At 34.7% G+C, this 23091-nt stretch overlaps 1 protein-coding gene across 1 annotated transcript in view; it reads right to left on the bottom strand.

Moving 5' to 3' along the window:
* Nucleotides 1–23091, bottom strand: part of LOC107656239 (cGMP-inhibited 3',5'-cyclic phosphodiesterase A-like) — an 87092-nt gene that overhangs the window by 42438 nt on the left and 21563 nt on the right. The window contains exon 2 of the mRNA XM_016443999.1: nucleotides 6959–7009. Coding sequence (XP_016299485.1) covers nucleotides 6959–7009 — 51 coding nt within the window. The remainder of the gene's footprint in view (nucleotides 1–6958; nucleotides 7010–23091) is intronic.

Here is a 23091-nt window from a genome sequence, read left to right as displayed (position 1 = left end):
TACATTATTTCAGCTAAAGTACAGCTGAAGTTGAAATACTAAAATAACTTAAAACTAAAACAAAAAACTAATAAAAACTATAGACATTTAAAAAATAATAAAAATGACAAAAACACACAACAAAAATACTAAAACTTTAAAATGAAAATGAAAAATAAAAATATAAAAATTAAATAAAACAAAATAAAATATAATAAACGTAAATATATTTCAATTAGTTGCCAAGGTTATATTTTTCATAACTAAAACTTACTAAAAAACTATATAGACATTTTTAAAAAATGAATAAAAATGACAAAAACACAACAAAATACTAAAACTAAAAACATAGTCCATATAAAAATAAAATCTAATTTAAAATACTGATTAAAACTATAATACTACATCAATGATACTAAAATAACACTGCATCTGATTCTAGTTTTGTTACATAATCCGATGCACAAATTTCCGGATTATGCTATCAGTTTTCACTTTATGTTCAACTACTAACACAGTTAAAATTACTATTAAATGATTAATCAAATTAAAAAAATGTAATTAAAAAATGAAATGAAATATTAAATTTTCAGTTTTGTAAAGAAACGTGTAGGCAACATATTTCAAGCATCTACAGCAGTGTTTCTCAACTCTGGTCCTGAGCGCCCCCCAACACTGCACATTTTGTATGTCTCCCTTATCTGAAACCCATTTCAGGTCCTGGAGTTTCTTTTAATGAGCTAATGAGTTGAATCAGGTGTGTTTGATTAGGGAGACACACAAAATGTGCAGTGCTGGGGGGCGCCCAGGACCAGGGTTGAGAAACACTGATCTACACAAAACCCAACAGGCTTTTAAGATCCAGAAAAAACATATCAGTACAGTGCATCCAAACTTTTCACATATGGTATACAGATAAATATTAGCAACAATAAAAAGAGTACGGTGTATCTCCCACCTGGTGGCCATGCTATGGGCAGAGCGGCCCAGCGGTGGCACGCCTCTTCCTCCTGATGCCAGTGTTGGGCAAACTCACAGATCAGTCCGTCTGGCTGCTGTACTGTCTTTAGCGGACAGTGAGTGTGTGAGTGTGTGTGTGTGTGTGTGTGTGTGTGTGTGTGTGTCTCAGCTGCACCGCTGCTGTCAGATACTGTAGGTGCTCCACACACCACAGGAAGCATTTATATTGAAAATAGCCTGTTGCTAAGTGACAGGCGGGCAAAGAGCATTACCTCAGGGCCCACACAATAAATAGTTGTTTGGGGTAAATTGGTCAACAAAAATGCCTTTCCACTCCTTCACACTTTTTTATGACACAGAGACACTTGATAGTTTCTCTGAAGGGAAGTTACCGTCATATAGTTTCAATGAGATTTAGGGATTTCCAGGAACATGACTGACAGTGACTATATGATGATGAACAGATCCAGCACTGGATGTGATAAAGCTGAGAAAAAGTTTATGCAAATGAGCAGTGACGCAATGTGTCACTAAGAAGTCACTAAAAAGCCACAAAACCTGTCAGAAACCTGTATCAATCATATTTTTCCCAATATAAGACAATAATAATAATAATGCAAAAAAAATATATTAATATTATAGTATTTCTACATTATGGTACCATTTTTACAATACTTTTAATAGAATTTTGTGGTTTAAATATATAACATACTGCAATATATTAAAATATAATATCTTATTTCTTTTCACCCCAATTAACTGCGTTTGTAGTCGGCGCCATATTACTAGAGAGACCACTGATCCATATTATAATATAATATAATATTATATAATTATATTATATGATATTATATTAATATAATATATTTCCATGCAAATATATAATTTCATATTTCTTTTCACCTCAAAATATGAATATATTTATATTCGATATGATTCAATTTATATATTGCTATTAATTATATGTATCTATTACTATAATGCACAAAAATAATAAAATGTATAATTTAAAGTACCACTTTTGCACTCTTTTAAATGTATGCTGATTTTAATTAAAATAACTGCAGTAATTATTTATTGTACAGTAATAGGAATCGAATAAAAAATAGCTAATTTTGCTAATTCACAAATTTTTATTTAATTAAAATTAAAATGTTTACATGCAATACAGTAATATGATTTTGTGGTTTAAATGTATTATATTATATTATATTTCTTTTTTTTATTTGGGAAAAATATAATGTGAACATGTTCTTTTGTTAGAAAAGTTTATGTAAAAGAGCAGTGACGTAACGTGGCGGCTGCTAATGAGAGTGAAGGCAACTGAACACAAACACCAACAATACAGCCACATGGGAGAAGCAGTGCACCCTGGGAAGGGTACGAAGAAGAGATGGGTCTCCTGAGGTTCACACACTCACTCTCTCTTTACGTCAAGGGTCACAGGTTCAACCGTCAGCCGTGTTTGCACTACTCCACACCTTTATCAGGCACTGGATCCTGGAGATGGCTGCTTTCCACAGATCAATGAGAGGAAAGCAGGCAGAAATCAAGCACACGATTGGCTGCACTTTGAAAGCTTGTGGGTGAACCAGAACTTTGAAGTGCTAATCAGTGTTTCATGCAGCAAATACGATACAGAGACAAGAGAAAACCAAGTCCCTTAATTGACTAATGATAAAACAACTGGGTAATTAGAAAAGAGAGCAAGCTCTGTTAGCTCTCAAACACACACACACACACACACACACACACACACACACACACACACGTCTGAGCATCATGTGTGTCTGAATATGGCTGTGAAGCAGAAAGAGCAGCATCGATCTTCAGCGGGAGGATATCCTTCTGATAAGAAGGCTTAGACACTGAACACACACACACACACACGCCTCCCACTATTCATTTGCCTGAAATCCAGACACTTCTAGTTATGCAAGCTTGATCACTGTGTACCAAAACGTCGGTAAACCACATACTGCATTTACAGAATTGCCACGAGATGCTATAGACCACATTAGCGTAAACCATCTACTTCTACTGTATAGTCAGTTTTCACTTTAAAGTCTTACTTTTACTGTGAGAGCGGAAAACAGTTTGAAGAAAAGCATATTAAGGTTGTTAGTTAAAGTTAGTCAATTTCATGTTTTCAGGAGCTCCATAAAACACCTAATAATATAAATAAAATATTAATTACATAGATTAGAATATAATAATTGAATATATGTGTTGATATATACCATAATATAAATTATTATAATATAAAAAATAAGATTGTATTCTGAATGTGTGTTTGTGTGTGTGTATATAGACACACATTCATATACGTGAATATAATTTAATTATTAATATTATTTTATTTATATTAGTAGATGTTTTCATACAGTTAGTTTTCACTTTATGGTCAACTTGAATCTTGTTGAGCATGTTAGTTAAAGGTAAAGTCAAATTCATGCTTTCAGAAGTCTACTGTATACAAGAAAATTATATAATATTATTTATTTAAATATCTAAATTGTTTTATTTACATTATGAAATAATTCCAATTTATATGTTGCTCACAAAAATTTTTTGGAGGACAAAATCTTTATTAATTTTAGTTTTAATGATTTTAGCACACCAAGTTAAAACAAACTAAATTAAAATAAGAAATGCTCCCTTGACAACTAGCTGAAATACATTTTTTTTTTCAAATATATTTTATTTTATATCAGTTAACGTTTATTTGATTGAAGATCAAGTTTATTTCAAATAAGATATTTTTTATGGTTTTAGTTAACTATAATAAGCCCGACTCACTGTCACTGGAGAATGCACAAATGGAGTAGTGCATTAGCTGAACCTTCGTTTAAAGCTGGGTCTCTTCACCTATTGTTACTGCTCCATGTACAACAGGACCAAACACTGCGTTTGCATTAGTATTTGCGCATATAAAAACACACACAAGATGCTCACTAAGAATGTCGATTCCACACACACAAGCGTTCTTTCCTCTAGTGCATTGTTTGCGCTATCAGTTCACGGTCTCGCACTTCTCCCAAGGCCCAGTGCATTATGGGAAGCGCCCTCACTGGCCCAGCATGCTCTGACAGCTCTATTGTGAGACACGCTGACTGACAGCTGATTTCTAAGGTCATGTTCAGCCTCATGTAAGGCCTGACGTGTATTACGCTTTAACGTATGTCTCTGTCAGCACCTAATAGTCTAAACTGCTCTCCGGCAGTCTAGTTTTACCTCAGTGGCTTTTCACTCAAATCCCCTCATGGAAACGATGGACGGCCGCTAACGCTACGGATGGAAGTGCCATCCTACTGATGGCCCGCGATGCCACGGTGCAGAGAGACCCGATGGAAAGAAAAGGACTCGAGAGTTTCCTCTCTGTCGCAGGCAAAGGCAGAAATAGGTGGAGGTTAAACTGCTGGGAATGAATGAAGCACCGAGGGACAAACGCACGGGCTTGGAGAACAGAAACACGTCAGTACAGACGTCACACTACTCCCTGCTCTCACCCAGCCGTGAAGAGAACTAGATAAAAGTGCAAACACATTAGCATATGTGCGCGCACACACACACACACACACACACACACACACGCTGGGGAGTTCCAGAATATAAAAATAGTAGACTCACACACAAAATAATCATTCCTTCTGTCATTCTGGGTCATGTCATGCCATCATATTCTACGGAGTAATAAATTATCCATTATATATATTATAAAATTGATAACATTTTATTATAATTTTATGATAAGATCCCAATAGTTGACAACTAAGCTTAACTAACAATGACAATACATTATTTAGTTCATTGTTAACTCAGGTCTATTAAATAATGTTAACAGAAACAACTTTTAATTTTAATAATGCAGTAGCAAATTTTGAAAATAACATTAACTAAGAGTGCTTTAGAATTATTTTTTTAATTGTTAGTTCATCATGTTAAATAACATAGTTAACTAACATTAACAAATGGAATCTTACTGCTACCATAAAATCTATATTATGAAACATGTTTTCTTAAAAATATTCTTTTAACTGAATCAGTTCATACATTTTTTCTTGTTTCCAATATAATTTTTAATTCGGGTACATTATTGTTATTATTATTATTATTATTATTACATTTTCTTAAAATATTATTTTAACTGATAATCAATTCATTTTTCTTGTTTCCAAAATCAATATTGGTACATTGTATGTATCCAATATTTGGGTACATTATTATTATTATTATTAATATTATTTTTATTATAGAACATAGTAATAATATTACATTAAAAAGTACACACAAGTCATTAACTCCAAAGATGGGATCTTAATAAAATAAAACAAATAAATAAATTTCACAAGAGACCAAATACAGATTTATAGTACTTTACCATAGATATATTAGAAAATCTATATTGTAAAACATGTTTCCTAAAAAAAAATATTTTGGCTTATAATCAATTCATAGGTTTTTCCTGTTTCCAATACCGCTTTTCATCTTGGTAGTTCTTTTTTAAATTTTGTATTATTTTTATTTTTTATTAAAGGGGTCATATGATGCTCTCTCTCTCTCTCTCTCACACACACACACACACACACATACACACACACACGTGCGCGCACGCACGCACACACACACACACGATGCGCAAAACTCCGCATTTGAACAGTCAATAGCAAATACTTAAACTAATAACAAAACAGTAGCTGATTCAGAAGCGCCAGATTGTCATAGCAAAGTCAGAATTACCTCCTCTCCTAGGTTCACGAAACGGTCGTCCATAAAATGCATTGCTGTTCTGTTGTAAGTAATCTTAAAGATTCCTAAATGCATCTACTTTCGGAAGGCCAAATAAAGTGCTTTTGCTTTCACCTAGAAACACACAGCGTCTCCCTGACATGGCTGCTTCAACACTAACTGCGGTTACTGAAACCACGCCTTCTTTCTTTGCGTGCACATTTGGGCCGCATTATGCTAATATTGCCACATAGTGAGGTAGATATGTGGGGGCGTGTTAGAACGAGCCGTTTTAGGGGGGCGTGGCAGAGTCTTAACTTTGATAAAGAATATCTCTTTGGTTTTGAGACTTTAGTCTTTGCAACTTCAGGGATCTTATCTATGCACAATCAGCTTGTAACACTCCAAAGAGAAAGGAAAACTTGAAATCACATCATATGACCCCTTTAAAGAACAGCAAAGTCACTAAAGTCATAGATGGGATTTAAAAAAAAAACATTCACAACATGCCAAACACAGATTCATAATACAAACAGACAGACATTTTATCCTGGCAGTCCTTTACCAACATCATCCTCCAGAAAGTGACATCATTTTGGTGGGAAAACATATTTTAGCATGAAAGAATGTTTCTGATGCACATCCTTAAATTACACAAGCATATTAATTTTTTTTGAAGTTCAAAGGAGCAGCAGAGCAGGCCAAGTGTGATGATGTCACTAGGATGTTTAATAGACCTCATATCCCGGTTACAAGCACGGGGTCACACACAGGTCACCAACTCACAGACTCATTTACATTGTAGTCATAATGAATAATCAGAAATCTAGCAACAAAACAAACAACCCACAGGCCCCACTTTCACCCCAAAATCAAAAGAATAGATTAGAAATTATATTTTGCATAAAGAACACTTCTGGACAATTAAGACAATTGTGAGACATCTTTTTTTTTTTTGACAATTAAGCAAAAATTAACTGCAAATTGTCATTAATGCAATGCTATACTAGCAAATATACTAGAGTGAAAATGATTTCACCACCAATTTTTTTTGTGTAGTATTTCCAATGATTCTTCATCAACAATTATTATTATTATTTTTATTATTAATAAACTTGAATAATCTGAACTAAAAGGCAGTTTTATATATATATATAGAGAGAGAGAGAGAGAGAGAGAGAGAGAGAAAGAGATAGAAAGAGCGAGGGAGAGAGAAATATGACCCAGATATGTTCTTTCAGATTCACTCTCAGACGTTCATCAGCTCTTTTTCAATCATCCAGACACTGACCTGAGATCCTCGGGCGCCTCTTTTGTGGTCCCATTCTTGCTGTGGGAGCATCTGTGGACAGACAGACTGGATGTTAAAGTCACACACATACGACGGTGCAGCACATATTCCATTCACCATTCACTATTCAGCATCTAGTGAGGCTACGCGCACTACCTCGCTCACTAAAAATACAGCACAGAGAGAGAGCGAGAGAGAGGAAGTATCAGGGCTCCAGGGATTCCTCTCTCTCTCTCTCTCTCTCTCTCTCTCTCTCTCCCCTCCTCTCTCTCTCACACACTTTCCATTTTGTTCAGTGACACACGCTCATAATTCAATTTCACAGTCAGGCTGCCTTTACTCGCCGCTCTTCACCACTTAACAGCTTCTCAAAGGTTGTAAACTTTACACACTCTAATTAACAGACAGTAGGAGGTTCCCGCAGGCAGCTTCGTTGGCTCGAGAGTCGCACGTAAAAATGTGTCGGATGCAACAGAATAGCACCCTGTCTGAGAAACACCAGAGGACGAGATGCTGGGGAGCACGGGACGCCCTTTCAACCCCACCGAAATAGCCTTAGGACTTGAGCCTGGGAAACTGGACTTTTATAAATAAAATGCAGAATATTTTCCTTTGGTTTGAAGGGAGAGGAAGCCAAACAAATGGCATTCTGGCTGGGTTTATTGTATACAGCGGGACAGGCTGTAAATCAAGGTACTTGCTTCCACATCGGCCACTCTCAGACCTGTCAACTCCCTGGTACACGATGTGACCTGGCACCGCATGGAAACACGGACAACAGGACTACAGGAGATTTTACAGCTGGAGAATATCTTAATAACTTTAAATATATTCTCCCAAGTTGAGGGAAACAGTCAAAAGACAAAAGCAATAGTTCACATTTGATACATATGTAATCTGCACTATAAAAATACATGAGATTTATAGCAAAAAAAAAAAAAATGCTTGCCAAAACGTTACCATGAAAAATATGGTACTGACATTTTAGGTTTTACGGATTGAACTTTACATCTAACAAAATTTGCATCTAAAAAACTTTTATTTTAAATAATTATAAACGTTTATAAATTGTTATTTTTGTAATCCATGTTGATGTAATATTTAATATTTTTATTTATTTATTTTTTAGTTATTTTAGGTCTATCAATGGATATCTTTGATCATATATATATATAAAAATGAAAAAATACAATAAGTCCAATGTACAACAACAACAACAATAATAACATTAACAATAATAATTATTAATGTTATTATTTATATTTAATGTTATTATAATAAATAATTTTATAATGAACTGTACTAAGCGAGTTTAACTTTACAGTAAATTTACACAAAATCTTTTTATATATTTTATTTATTTATTTTAGATCTATTTATGGATATTTTTAATCAAATATAACAAAATAAAAAATAGAATTAAATAAAAATATATTTTAGAGTTCCATAATAATAATATTAATAATTTTGATTTAATAGATTAAATATCATAATGATATTATAATATATTATAAAAATATATTGAACTATATTAAACTATTGAAGTACTATAATCTGTTTTGTACCTTTATATCACAGACAACCATCAAAAAACAACAACAATAAAGTCATGTCATTATTCAAAAGTAGCTTTTTCACAAGCTGAGGAAAATACTAATATTAAAGGGGTCATATGATGCTATTTCAATTTTTCCTTTCTCTTTGGAGTGTTACAAGCTCTTGGTGCATAAAGAAGATCTGTAAAGTTGCAAAGACTAAACAAAGTTCTAACACGCCCCCACGTCTACGTCACGATGTGGGAAGATTTGCATGATAGCTGGCCAATCAGAGCACACCTCGCTTTTCAGACTGATGAGCTTTGTAAAAATCGACGTGTTTCAGAAAGGCGGGGCATACAGGAGAAACAATAATGTACAGTATGTGGAAAATAATGTGTTTCTTGAACTTTAAACCACATAAACACATTCATTTCATTACACCAAATAATGTTTTTTTTAGCAACATCATATGACCCCTTTAAAGATGCACATTATACACACAAATACAAAAAAAAAAACACATTGACACTAAAATAATGCAATAAACATGAGTTTAACAACATAAGATGTAACAAAAACCCCTAATGTAAATAAGTGATTAGTAAAAAAACTAAGAAACTAAAAGATGACTTGTTCTTCTCAAATGGAAAATATTTGATGCCTTAAAATAAGTTTTTCTTTGCACATCTGAAGTAAATACCATGGTACATGAATATAGCTATCATGATACCAGCACTGTACTTTTCTGAAAGTTTCTTTCTGTCTTTCACCCAGCAGCATGATATTTTGACAGGCTGGAAATGGTTCTGTTGTTAACTCAGTGTCAATCAGAGGAATCTTGGCCAGGTTACATAATGTTACGTAAAGGCTCTCTGGCCGAGGGTCAAGCCGTGTCCTCAACTGCGGCTTTAGGAAACCAATGACTGTCATTCATGACATTGCCATCATGCATTCATTCATTAGTTCGATCACTTGCTAGTCAAAAAGGCTTTTCAGGTTCTTAAGAGGCCTAAAACACAATGCTGTTTCTATTCATACATAAGGATGATTCACAAACCATTTGTTCTTTTAGATTGGTTTGGCAATAACACTACAAGGTTATATGTTGAAACAATACACGAACAATTATGCGTGCAACAAACACATTCAAAATGTGAGTTAGAGTGACATTATGAAACAGGAACTTTATATTATAAGCAAAAACAAATCAGGTTTTTAATTTGTTCATTAAACAAATCATTTGAACAAACTGCTTATCTAAAATGAATCAGATTTCACAGTAGGTATGAAATGTATCTTAAAGGAATAGTTCACCCAAACTTGAAAATTTGCTGAAAATGTACTCACCCTTAGGTCATACAAGATGTAGATGAGTTTGTTTCTTCATTGAAAGATTTGAAGTTTGAAGTTAAAAACATCTTAATGATCGATTTCTTAAAAACACACAGCTTCTCTTGGCTTCTCAAGATGTTAACTGATGGACTGGAGTGGAGTGGATTACTTGTGGATTATTGTGATGTTTTTATCAGCTGTTTGGACTCTCATTCTGACGGCACCCATTCACTGCAGAGATCCATTGCTGAGCAAGAGATGTAATGCTACATTTCTCCAAATCTGTTACGATGAAGAAAAACTCATCTACATCTTGGATGGCCTGAGGGTGAGTATTTTCAGCAAATTTTCATATTTGGATGAACTATTCATTTAAAAAGTGTTTCAGTAAAAGTTATTTAACAACAACAAACATTATATAGATCCACATCTGTTGTTTTCCTTCAGTTATGACCATTATTAAATTGGAAAATAATACAAACATCCGTAAAGTTGAATAGGCAAGTAATTTTAGTTAAGATCAAGCTTCAGGACAGGTGTATCTGCAGTCACAACAAAACACCTTCAGCAGGCAATAGCTTCCACTAGGACAAAACACATTTTCAGACAACTTCCCCAGAGAAACACTTTGAAAAGTCAACATGGCACAAGCAAAGTCTTGAGGCTTTCCAAAAACCTGCCAGCCTTTCTGGTCTGGGGTTTATTTCACCGAAACGGCAGTGTGGCATTTAGCTGCTATATTAATAACAGAGTCTGACGTAGATCCACCCTCATCTACCGCTTTTAAAATCATTAAACTATTCATAAAACAGAGGAGAATGGGCAGAGCAGAGATTTTCCAAAGGTATTTCAAAGGCTTTCCTGCTCACCGCGGCCAGCGCCGTCACTCACTCAAATCTGCCTTTATTTACAGATAACTGAACTTTCACTTTACTTGCCCTCCATTTTAAAGCAACAGAAAGATATTTGCAAACACAAAACAGCACCGAAAATTGGATTTAACAGCATCTTAACAAATATTTATCCTCCCCGCTACAAAAGCGATGCTCGCTAGAGAGGATTTCTCAAGGGACCGACACTAACGGGCCGTGTTAATGAGATTTCTCTTTATTCAGACGTCATTGTAGCGAGGACAGACAATAATCTGCCATTAATAACCGAGCTCTCCATTTTCTAAGTGAAAGGGGTGAATGGAGGAGAACTAGTCGTGACAGAGAGGCGCAGCTCTCAGAGGACTAAGTGACAGATGAGGCAATCCTCATAATAAGGTGCATGATGCAGCAGCGCTTTAATATTGCATGAACAAGCTCCAGCCGGCAGTCCCGCTAGCAGCAAAGACTCACTCTTCCCGCTTTCGCGCTAACTATTTCTCCATCTCTCCAGTTGTGTTCAGAACGACATACTACCCCTCCACTGCTATTTCTGCATGCTGTGCACAGTGTGTGAATTTTCTCTATGAATGGAGTGAGTATCTGGCAAGTAGTATGCACTGCATGGGACTGTAAACTATCTTTTTAATGTATTATATCATATATAATTTACTTATTTCTTCTTCTTCTGATTAAATGTAATTTAAAGGACTCTAAAGTATCTTTTTATTGACAGTTTTTATTATTATTTAATATTTAAAACATCTAATATAATAATAATAATCATTATTATTATTATTGTTTTTTTTTTATTTTACATTAGAATAAAAATGCAGAAATAGAGTCCCGTAACTTATTAAATAAATCACAAGACTTTAAAGTATCTTTTTATTGCCATTTTTTTCTACACTGGATTTAAAAAAAAAAGTACATTATAAAATATTGTATTATTATAATTATCATCATCAATTTTGGGTATATATTTATTGGCAGTTTTACAACACGACATTTGATAAAAAATAACCATAAATAGATCTAAAAATAACCCAAAATAAACAAACACAAAATAAAATAATTTATATGTTTATAACTATAAAAATTGTAATATTTGCTGTTCGAAAAAAAAAATGCATAGGCCCATGACACATTTTCACAGTCTCTGTTTATAAAACAGTAAGCCGTATGCAGCATAGTATGCAGTAAGCATTACACTAGTCTTCCATTCAGGATGTTTTTTGGAAATCTGTCAGGGTCACGTGACCTCCCTCAGCTGCGGCAGCTAAAAGCAGGACTTGAGACGCATCTCTCAGCCATTACGCCGCTAATGCGCTTTTAATAATGTAGAGACTGTGGGTGAGCTGGAAATCACACAGGACCGATGCAGCCCAGAGTTAGATTACCACTTGCTTTTTTCACAATGATTCATTCATATCCCACGCGTTCACGAGTTACTCCAAACACAAACACCCACACAAACACACACACACTCCTGTTGTCTATCACTTCATTTAAATGAGCCATTTCTCAAGCCCTGCGTTCAATTGTTGATGAGGAAGAACATAAGAGGGTAAAAAGCTGCAAATACGCTCTTTATTTGTGCATCTGTAAGCTACGAAATGTCTGTCTGCACAGACTGTAAAAGTGAAAAGTCTCGTCTTTGCGATGAAAAATGAATAATAGCCTCCAACCTTTCCAGGCTCTCAGCAGTCGCTCCACATGTCAGCTCTGGCTAGATTCAGCACAAATTACACTCACTTTTAAATAAGGCTAGATTTTAGTGCACTATGACCTCTTTTGTCACTTTCGGTCTCTCTCATTGTGCTCGTTTAATTGTTTTGTTTGCTGATGCTGTTTTTGGTGTCCTGCAGGTGGCGCAGTGAATGCAATCCTAATGGTGCCAGAGCAGCGATACTGTGAGAGGAATTACTGCGAGAAAAACACTGCTGAGCTGCCAAAACACTACAGGAAAGCGATATATACATGTAGACCACTCTCATATAGATGCATCTTAATATAGTCCAAATCCTAATAATTAAACATCTGCATGCAGACCATTTTGGAAAGATCTCAGTTTAGTTATTGTTAGTGTTAATATTACTAATATGCATATCACAGACTGTATTACTGCCATAATCTGACGTATTTTAGGGAATAAAGCAGGATATTCAACAAGAAAATATGCAAGGAAAGTGCATTAAGAAAGTGAATTGGGTCATTTTTAAACAGATTTGTTATCAGAATGGTTTATCATTTGAAAAAAATAAAAAAATAAAAAAAACATTTTAGCAAGGAAAGCAATATATACATATAGATCGCTCTCACAAAGATGCATCTGAATATATTCTAGATCATAATAATTTAATATTTGCATTGACAACAATATTTTGGTAAGATCTCCATTTATTTAATGTTACTGTTACTAGTTATAATATGCACATCACAAACTTGTTTTACTGCCATAAACTAACATATTTTAGACAGTAAAGCAGGATATTCAACAAGAAAGTATGTAAAGAACATGCATTAAAGGGGTCATATGATGCGATTTCAAGTGCGATTATGGTAAGGGGCGTTACATTTCCGACGAGTGCTTGTGGTGTTCGGCCATTCACAATGCACTGGGTCAGCTGGCCAATCAGAGCAGACTGCGCTTGTCGGAAGGAGGGACTTTGTAGAAAATGAAGCGTTTGAGAGAGGCGGGGCATAGAGGACCTACAATAATGTACAGTATTTGAAAAATAATGTGTTTTTTTGAACATTAAAGCATGTCAACATATTCTGTTACACCAAATACACAAAATAATGATCTTTAAAAAAGCATCATATGACCCCTTTAAGGAAGTGGCCCATTTTTAGACAGACAGATATGATAGATTTGTTGTCCTATTATTTACTATCAGAATTGTTTATCATTAAAAAGAAATGCATTTTAGTAAGGAAAGCAATATGCATATGAATATATTCCAAATCACAATAATTAAATGTTTGCATTGCCAATATTTTGGAAAGATCTCAGTTTAGTTAATGTTAGTGTTAATACTGATAATACGCATATCACAAAGAAAGTGAACACAAAACCTGTTTTACTGCCTTAATCTGGCATATTTTAGAGAATAAAGCAAGAAAATATGTAAGGAACGTGCAGTAAAACAGTCAATCATTGGTTTAGGATATAATGTTGGATAATAAACATAAAATCAACACTGATAAAGCTGCAACTGAGAGAAGTTGCATTCAGACATTACCAGAATTGATAGGTAATGATAAATCTTTACGATCTTAAATTCCCATTAGTAAAAAAAGTGAACATGAAAAAGTGAACAAATTGTTTTGTAGAGAGTAACGCAGGATATTCAACAAGAAAATATGTAAGGAACATGCATTAAAAAAAGGAATTGGGCAATTTTTTAGACAGACATATTTCATTTTCATTGTCGTATCATTTCATTTGCTAAAATAATGAAAATTGCATTTTAAAAAGATATAGACTGTATACTGTATAATCTACAAGAAACATGCATTAAGAAAGTAAGTCAGGCCGTTTTTTGATTTTATGTTGAATTTCATGAACATGAAATCAAAATTAATAAAGCTGCAATTTAGGCGCTGCATTCAGACTTAACTGATTAACATTTATGCATTTGGCATATACTTTTATCCAAAGTGACTTACAATGCAGTTCAATTAGTTCAGTTGATAAGTAATGAAGAATTTTATATCAATCTTTAAGATCTCAGCATGACATTGAGTAACACAATGATCAATGACACTGGCATTAGTCACTTATCACAACAATCACTTTCTGCTCTGTTATAAAACAGCCTAAATATTTGCTTAAAGATGACAGCAACAAATGAAAGCCCATAAGAGTGATATGGATGCGGTCATACGGTGCAATAATGACTTTTCAGTGTCTGTTCTAGGTCACTGGGCCTGACTGGCGGTGGACATCCCTGTGCGGCTGTGAAAACTTATCTCTGTCAGCTACGGTCCGCTCTGTCTGCTGCTCCGCGCACCAGGGATTCTGTCCACACAAATATCCCGGCCTAAAGACAAAAACAAGAGAGCTGGACAGGAAATGCTTGGCCTCCCCTGAGACCTTGACCTCTGACCCGACTCCGATCCAGTCCCAGAGGTTCGGCGGTGGGGTGTTGGGTAAAAGACCCTGGAGAAGGACTTTTAGGTTTCCAGGAAAAGAAAGACAAAAGCATTGGCCAGACAAACCTTTATACTGCCAGAAGGTTTGAGGTCAGAGCTAAATCGAGAGAAAGAACGATAGATGGAACAATAGATAGAATGATAGATGGATGGATGGATGGATGGATGGATAGAAACACAGACAGACAGAACGAACAAATAATGGTTGAATGGATGGAATGACAGACAGACAGACAGACAGATAGACAGATAGACGGATAGACGGATAGATGGATAGATAGATGACAGAGCGATAGAACAAATGAACGACAGACAGACAGACAGACAGACAGACAGACAGAACGATAGAACGATAGATAGATAGACAGACGGACTGATGATAGATTGAAAATGTACAATATTTATGTAAATATCTATATATATCAATATATAAATAAATAAATATGTATAAATAAATATATGTAAATATCTGTTTGCCAATGTCTTCATTTCAGTACTACATAAAAAAAATCTCTTATTTTTAATATTTCATTCATATTATATTTCTACAGAATAAAAAAAAATCTCACATTCATGCTGAACCTCTCACATCATTAAGTCCACATGCTAATCATAGTGAGAGTGTCTGGCTAAAACACGTTACAGTAATAAATCACCTACTGTATTTGCTGTTTGACTCAGCTCAGCCACAACTCCAGCCAAACTTCTCTGTCACACTTGCGTCACTCTGCAGGAAGGCCAGATTTATAGTTCGTATCAATACGCATCAGGAATTAGCCAACTGCCTAGCAAAGATGAAAACTTTTTTTTTTTTGAAAGAAAGGCAGACTTCACTTCAGCACAATGTCTTTTAATGTTGACCGTGGACTCACACAGCTAACCTACATTGTAAAAGTCGACACATTCCAAGCCGTTTGCAGTTTGCGTGCAGCTTTGCACAAAACTCCCTGGCTGTGGTGCACAACTTTTAATGACGCCAAGAGTCTGACTGCTAAAACGTGTCCTTCAGTTTAAACCCGCTGAACGGCTCCACACTGTAACCCTCTGTGCTCCAGTCAAACCAGCCAGAGGAACATATTGCTCCCCAGGACTCCATTTTCTGTTTTTTAGCTGCGCGGAGCCACAACAGCGTTAACACCATATCATTACATGTTACACAGCATGAGCAATGGAACGGCCTGAGCTAATGGGACCGCATGCACTGAGCCATAAAACCTCAGAAAAGACACATGCAGCAGTGGCGTTTGGCAGCGCGGGGTCATTTGCAGAACAAAGAGCCATTCGGTTCAAACTACACCGTGCGGTAGTACGACACGCGGCACTGACAGAGCATGATTAAGTTTACTCGCCGCTCCTAATATATTCTCAGGCTGTGAGAGCTGTCAAGTAAAGGCTATTAGAGGCCACTTGCAGTGACCAGATAAAGGATTTTCTCTCGCTGAGGTGTAATTGACTGTATTAGGGATGATGGGATTGTGAGCAGTAGTTCGGATCAGCTTACGGCGGCTGCTCGTTGTCAAGCTGATATGGCCCACGTTTTGGAAATGTCAGGTTTGTAATGGATGAAATGCATTGGCGATTCTAGACAGGGATGCTTGAAATGAGCTTGATGAAACTTTTGCATGCTCAATTGTGACTGACGGCCACTCAGAGATGTTCACACGGCATCAACACTTCGTGACGGATCCGTGTGTGTGACAGAGAAAAAGACAGACAGACAGACAGACAGAATGTGTGTCAACATCATTATTAGCACTGGTTAGCAAGCCAATTGAGGAGAAGAGACACTGTAAATTGCTATTCTTCATTTTGTTCATGTGTCACTGCTTTGTTAAATGTCAAATGCTGAGCTGAATGTGCAATCTCGCAATATTAATTACAGTACTATTACATTAAAATATTTAACAATTATATAATATTAAATAAATGTTGATTTATTAAATATGATGAAATAAATTAATTAAATACAAATTTTAAAGAAAAATCTTAATCTATTCTTTAAAAAAAACTAAGGCTTTTTAAAACAAGGCTTTTTCAAGCCAAAGTTCAAACTTAGCTTTTTTTGTTTTTAAACTGATTTAAATTTCAAATCTTTCATAACTCAACTTCCTTTTATTTAATATTGAGAATATGCACATGAATAAGATTTGACATCTGCAGCACAAGGGAATATTTTAGAGTGTATTATTTAAACATTTATTGCATTTAAATACTTGTGTTTGGAATTTTACAGTTACTTTTTTTTATTTATGAAAAAACAAAACATACAGTGGCATCTGATAAAGTTGCAATTATCTGCACCTCAGCATTGTAATACATTATAAAACAGTATGCAATAATAACTTAGTGTACATTTTAATTTTAATTCAGATTATTAAATGGATGCCACCTTATTGGGACAAAAGCCCTCTACACTTTAAATTTGTTGTTGTTGTTGTGCCAAAACATTTGTTTTTAAAATAAAGGTAATTTATTGGCATTGATGGTTCCATGAAGAATCAATCGAACCTTTCCATTGCACAAAAGGTTCTTTATATTGGAAAAATGTTCTTCACACTAAGAAAAAATGGTTCTTTTAAGAACTGTTCACGGAAAGGTTCTTTGGGGAAACTAAAATGGTTCTTCTATAGCACTGATGTGAAAACCCCCATCTGAAAGCTTTATTTTGTGAAGTGTAGTATGCAGATGCTAACCATCGCAAAGCACTATAAATCCATCTTTTCTGTTTGTTAATCCCACTCAGATTTGATTTCCCTCCATTGGGAATGTGCTTAACTCTTCCTGGAGCGTTCCTGCCTCTCATCTTAGCGCAAATCTCCACACCTGCCTGGCCCCCGAGGAATCCCCCTCATCCCGGACGAACCCCCTATACTAAGTAGTTTAGACTTGCTGCCAATGTGAGCGATGACTCACGCTGCTCATCAATGGCGTAAATCCCATCAGAGATGCTCATCAATGCTAATTAGGCCCAAATGGGCTAGGCAGGAGGTCTGTCAATCTGCGCAGCACTCGCTCCCCAATTGCTTATTGATTCGATTTGCCTCTTGCGTCACGACGGCCCCCGCAGACCAGTGGCGATTCAAAGGGACAGGTGAGGAGGATCATAGGGAAGAACATTAGAAGATTGGTTCAATACTACAGAAAAAAACAAACAACACTGCCAGCTAATAAAGACATCTCTTAGCTCATTAGCAGGGGATTTGTCTTGTGAACTGGCCACCACTGATTATTCATGAGGCTAAATGCAGAACTTTCTGAATGTATGCACAAGGGTTGGACAAAATTCAGAATTTAGATAGTTGTACAAAACAAATGAAGTTGATCTGGAATTTGAATTGAAATGGCAGGAAGAGGAATTTATTGAATTGTAAAAAAAAAAAATAGCATTCTAGGAAATGTTCTTCCATCCTGGTCCATAAAAGTTGACAACAAACAAACAAACAAATAATTAAAATCATAATTATAATAATATATACAAACTTTTTAAATGTAATAATTAAATTGTAATTTAATTATATATTACATAATTTATAATTTAATTTAAACATTTAATTTTATTTTATTTACAATTAAAATTTATATTTTTTTCCATTTATTTAATTAAATAGTTCAATAATTGATTACATTAAATAATTTCAAACATATCTATCCATCTACATTCTAATTTGAATGGCAATTTTGCATCTTGTTTGTTACCTCGACCTAATTCCGTTCCAGTTCTAAAAGATGCAAGCACAAGCACGCATGCAAATCTATAATGTGGGTCAGCACTAGTATCATAAACATATATATTTTTTGTTTTCAACATTTGCTATCCGACAGAAAGAAGCGCTCACTACAAAGCAGTCAGGACAGATTGAGAAGCGCATGTTCAGCGCTAGTTAGTGTAAAAGCAAGTTGAAACATACCCTCTAAAATGAAAACCGAAAACTGGGCCACATTTGCAGTGTAAAGTATGAAGCCACCCCGAAGCACACAAATCTGGGCCCCTAGTCAAGACTGATTTTACTCCATATGGGAAATTTGCACTTTTTATTACAAATTGAGCATTAGTCTAATAAGAACCAGACAAGACACAGACTACACCTCCCCGAAATGCCAACCCAGAGCCAAGCACATCTGAAAGGGTCTTTCTGCTCGGAAAAGTCACTGTAGGGCAGCCAAGTCTGGATTTTTCACAGCGTTTGCCTCGATTTACCTTGATTTAACCATTTACAGTATCAGTGAATCACAATCAGAAGCATTTATAGAAGATTACATGAGCCTCGACCCAAAATAATTGCTCACTGTCGTTACGGATCTCTCTCTCGTGGGATTGAGAGATGCACCAAAATAGACCAGAAATGATGCACAAATTAAACTCGGATGCGCTGGAACTGTGATCAAGGTGGAAATTTGATGTCTCATCTGTCTTTTGAGGTCCTTTCTGAGCTTGCCAATAAGGTGATGTGCTGTTTTTTCCACTCGTTTTAGCACGGGTGACATCAGCGCGGGGCAGCGAGGGGCTCTGGATGGCCTGTGATTGGGTTAGTCGACTCTAATGGCCGAGTCTGTAGAGGGACTGCATTAACCTCACACACAGCCACACTACTGATTACATTCATAATACTAATGAGAACGTGTCTGGTGTCCCAAATCAGAGTAATAGAGCCTAACAGAAACCTGAGAGAGAGAGACGTGTGCAAAAACACACACTCACACAAACCTGCTCTTCTCCATACGTAACACCATCCAGCTGGTACAACTGAGAACAATATCTCTGAAAATCTCAGCAAAAAAATGAAGTAGTTTTGCTTTATTTTTCAGTAAAATATGTAAACAGTCTTAAGTCATGATAAATTTACTTGAGATGCAAAATGACATGTCCTGTTTTCTGAAAAAATGTATCAAAATTAAGGGACTTTATGTCTAAAACAAAAACAAATATCTGCCCATGGAGTCAGAAAAACTTGATTTTCATTTGAATTAAGTAAATTTTTCTTACGTCATTGGCATTTTTCATGTTTAAAGTATAAACTGTTTTTAGAAAACAAGATTTAATAATAATAATAATAATAATATATTAAATACTACTAGCAAAAATAAACAGCATTTTGCTAATAATAAAATAATAGTATGATAAATACTATGAAAAATACTATAAAAGTGACAAATATTTTAATATATGTGATACTTCTACTACTAAAAGTAATAGTAAATAGATTTTTGCTAATAATAATAATAATAATAATAAATATATTAAATATCAAACCATTTGTATAAAATAACAACATGATAAATACTATAAATATGGTAAATATTTTATGTACTGCTACTAATACTACTATTAATAATATTAAATATATTAAATATTAAACCATTTGTATTCAATAATAATAATATAAAATACTATATATAAGATAAATATGTTAATATATGCACGCACTACTACTAATATTATTATTATAATTAAGCAGGTTTTATGACCTCATATTAATTGACACTTCATGCAATATTTGTAATTTTGCTTCTCAAGTAAATGTATCTTGATTTAAGAATGATTAATATTTGTGCTGTACACAGTGAGCAAGAATATAATTTTTTGCAGTGTAGACTGTACATGCTGAACTTGGTTTGTTGAAGCACCACGGACTTTCCGGGTATGTTTTATATTGTTTGTTTTTTGTTTTTTTTTTAGTTTAACATGAAAAACCTCCCAGCTAAGGCATTTTAAAATATTTAGTATTCCAGAAAGTAATAAATCAAAGATATCGGGTTGAATTCTTCTCAGAAAATCAATAATTTACTTCAAAGGATGACAATGCTCACAAATGACAGCAAGAACAACCCGTTTTCCAGAACTTTTTAAAAGGCCTACATGACAAATACATAACAAACTCTCTTCTCTGAGAATCTCGGAGCGTTCAGGACACAAGCTTCACTGTCCGTTGAAGGTTCAGAGCCGTCGTTGCGTTTATAGTCTGCAGTTTTCTCTGAAGCCTGGATAGGAGTTCACCAGGAGCATCTTACTGAAGCTGGTGTATAATGAGTCAGAGAAAGCATGGAGCTCAATGGAGCCGTGCATGATTGAACACACACCATCATTCACATCATCCACACGCCAATGTCCATCTGCAGGAGTCTGTGATGCTGAATACGGGAAATGTCCTCGTATACGTCAGCGATGTCTATACAACTGCTGCTGGTTATGGACTAACACTTTGGAACAAAACACTTGTATACAGCTAACCGCACAGTATACAATGAACAGGTATGCCTTATGCTACAATATAATAGAAGTATGCTGTTTAGCATCCTAATATTTGCATGTCACAGGGTGTCAAAAAATGAAAGTGATATTAAAACTAGCATGCTTTTGGTCATATCGAAGGTGAAGCCAACAGCACTGCATTGTGGGATACAGTATGCAATGAAGTGTGCTTTACAGACATGCTGCACTAAACAGCAGTCTGAGTAATAATAATAATAATACTGTATTTAATGTAAGACATATTTTAATATATGCACTTCTACTAATAAACAGCAATAATAATAATAATAAATATTAACCAATTACACAATAATACAAATAATAATATAATTAATATATAATACTGTATTGAATGTAATACATATTTTAATGTATGTACTACTACTACTAACAATAATAAACAGCATTTTGCTAATAATAACAATAATAATAATAGACATTAAATGTTAAACCATTGACATTTATATGACATTTATATAATAATAATAATAATAATAAATTAAATATTAAACCATTTCTATTAAATAATAACAATTAAATAATACTATAAATATTATAAACATTTTAACATATGTACTACTACTACCAATTCTTATTATTAATATTATTGTTATTAGTATTATTATTGTTTTTTTATTAATCAACTTTTATGACCTCAAAATATTTGAGAAACTGCATGCAATATTTGTACTTTAAAACCACAGGGCCATTTAAAAGACAAAAAGATGACTCCAAACAAGACTGCAAACTACCATCTTTCAAACATAATGCAGTGTGCCATAACCTTAAACCAGATCCAGATCCTAATCCCAGAGAAGCAGCTAATGGGGGAAATGAAATAACAGAGTAGTGCTTGAGTCAGCATCATTCAGAGTGTACGGGGACCTTGAAAGTACAGGAGCGCATCTTTGTGTGCGGAGAGACTTTTGCCAGTCTGCTGTAACCATGGCGACGAGAGCGGCAGGTGACGTGTGTGAGGGAGAGACTAGTCTACAAACAGCAAGAGCACTATAATCAACATCCTCTCAGGCGTCTGACTCAGCATGAACTGAGATGGGTGGACTGAGGAAGCAACTTCAGAAACAAATCAAAACTACAAGCACAATCCACGGGCCGGTAAGAATCCACCTAGCTACCATCTATCATCACCCTAGCAACTGCATAGCAACCAGCTAAAACACTCTAGCATTGAGTTTTGCAGTAGTAAGCATCACTTCAACTAGTTGATATCGAGATAACTTTTATATTAAAAGATTTTAATAATGCACATACAGTGGGAACACTTTTACCCGTATGAATATAAAACAGCTGATGTCCAGCATTTACTTTCCTACCAAAGTCATCAGGGGACGCACAACAGGGAAGAGTTAGACTAGAGTTCATTTCAGAAGAATTAAGTTCCTAATTATTGTTCAGCAGGAGATGATCGTTAAACACAAATGGATATTTACCCTGATTAGTAACTCCATTTCTGACTCTTCTAAAATTAAATTAAATAAATAAAATAAAATAAATAGCACATCAAAAGTTTAGAAGACAGTGATGTCATGAATAATACTAATAACTAATAAAAAAAAAAAGTCATTAAAACTTGATTGGATCCACAGAAAAAATTATATTTATAATATATGGGTGTAAACACACGGAGTGCATTTACATCAACAAAAAATCTAAATAATAATAATAATAGAAACAATAATAAACCAATTTAGTCACATTCTGACTATATGTGACCCTGGACCACAAAACCAGCCATAAGGGTCAATTTTTTGAAATTGAGATTTATACATCATATGGAAGCTGATTAAATAAGCTTTCTATTGATGTATGGTTTGTTAGATTAGGACAATATCTGGCAGAGATACAATTATTTGAAAATCTGGAATCTGAGGGTGCAAAAAAATCAAAATACTGAGAAAATCACCTTTAAAGTTGTCCAAATGAAGTTCTTAGCAATGCATATTACTAATCAAAAATTAAGTTTTG

This window comes from Sinocyclocheilus anshuiensis, unplaced genomic scaffold (assembly GCF_001515605.1).
Source record: "Sinocyclocheilus anshuiensis isolate Anshui unplaced genomic scaffold, SAMN03320099.WGS_v1.1 scaffold183, whole genome shotgun sequence".
Classification (NCBI taxonomy): Eukaryota; Metazoa; Chordata; class Actinopteri; order Cypriniformes; family Cyprinidae; genus Sinocyclocheilus; species Sinocyclocheilus anshuiensis.
The sequence above is the reverse complement of the archived record's forward strand: the minus strand, read 5'-3'. Positions and strand labels throughout refer to the sequence as shown.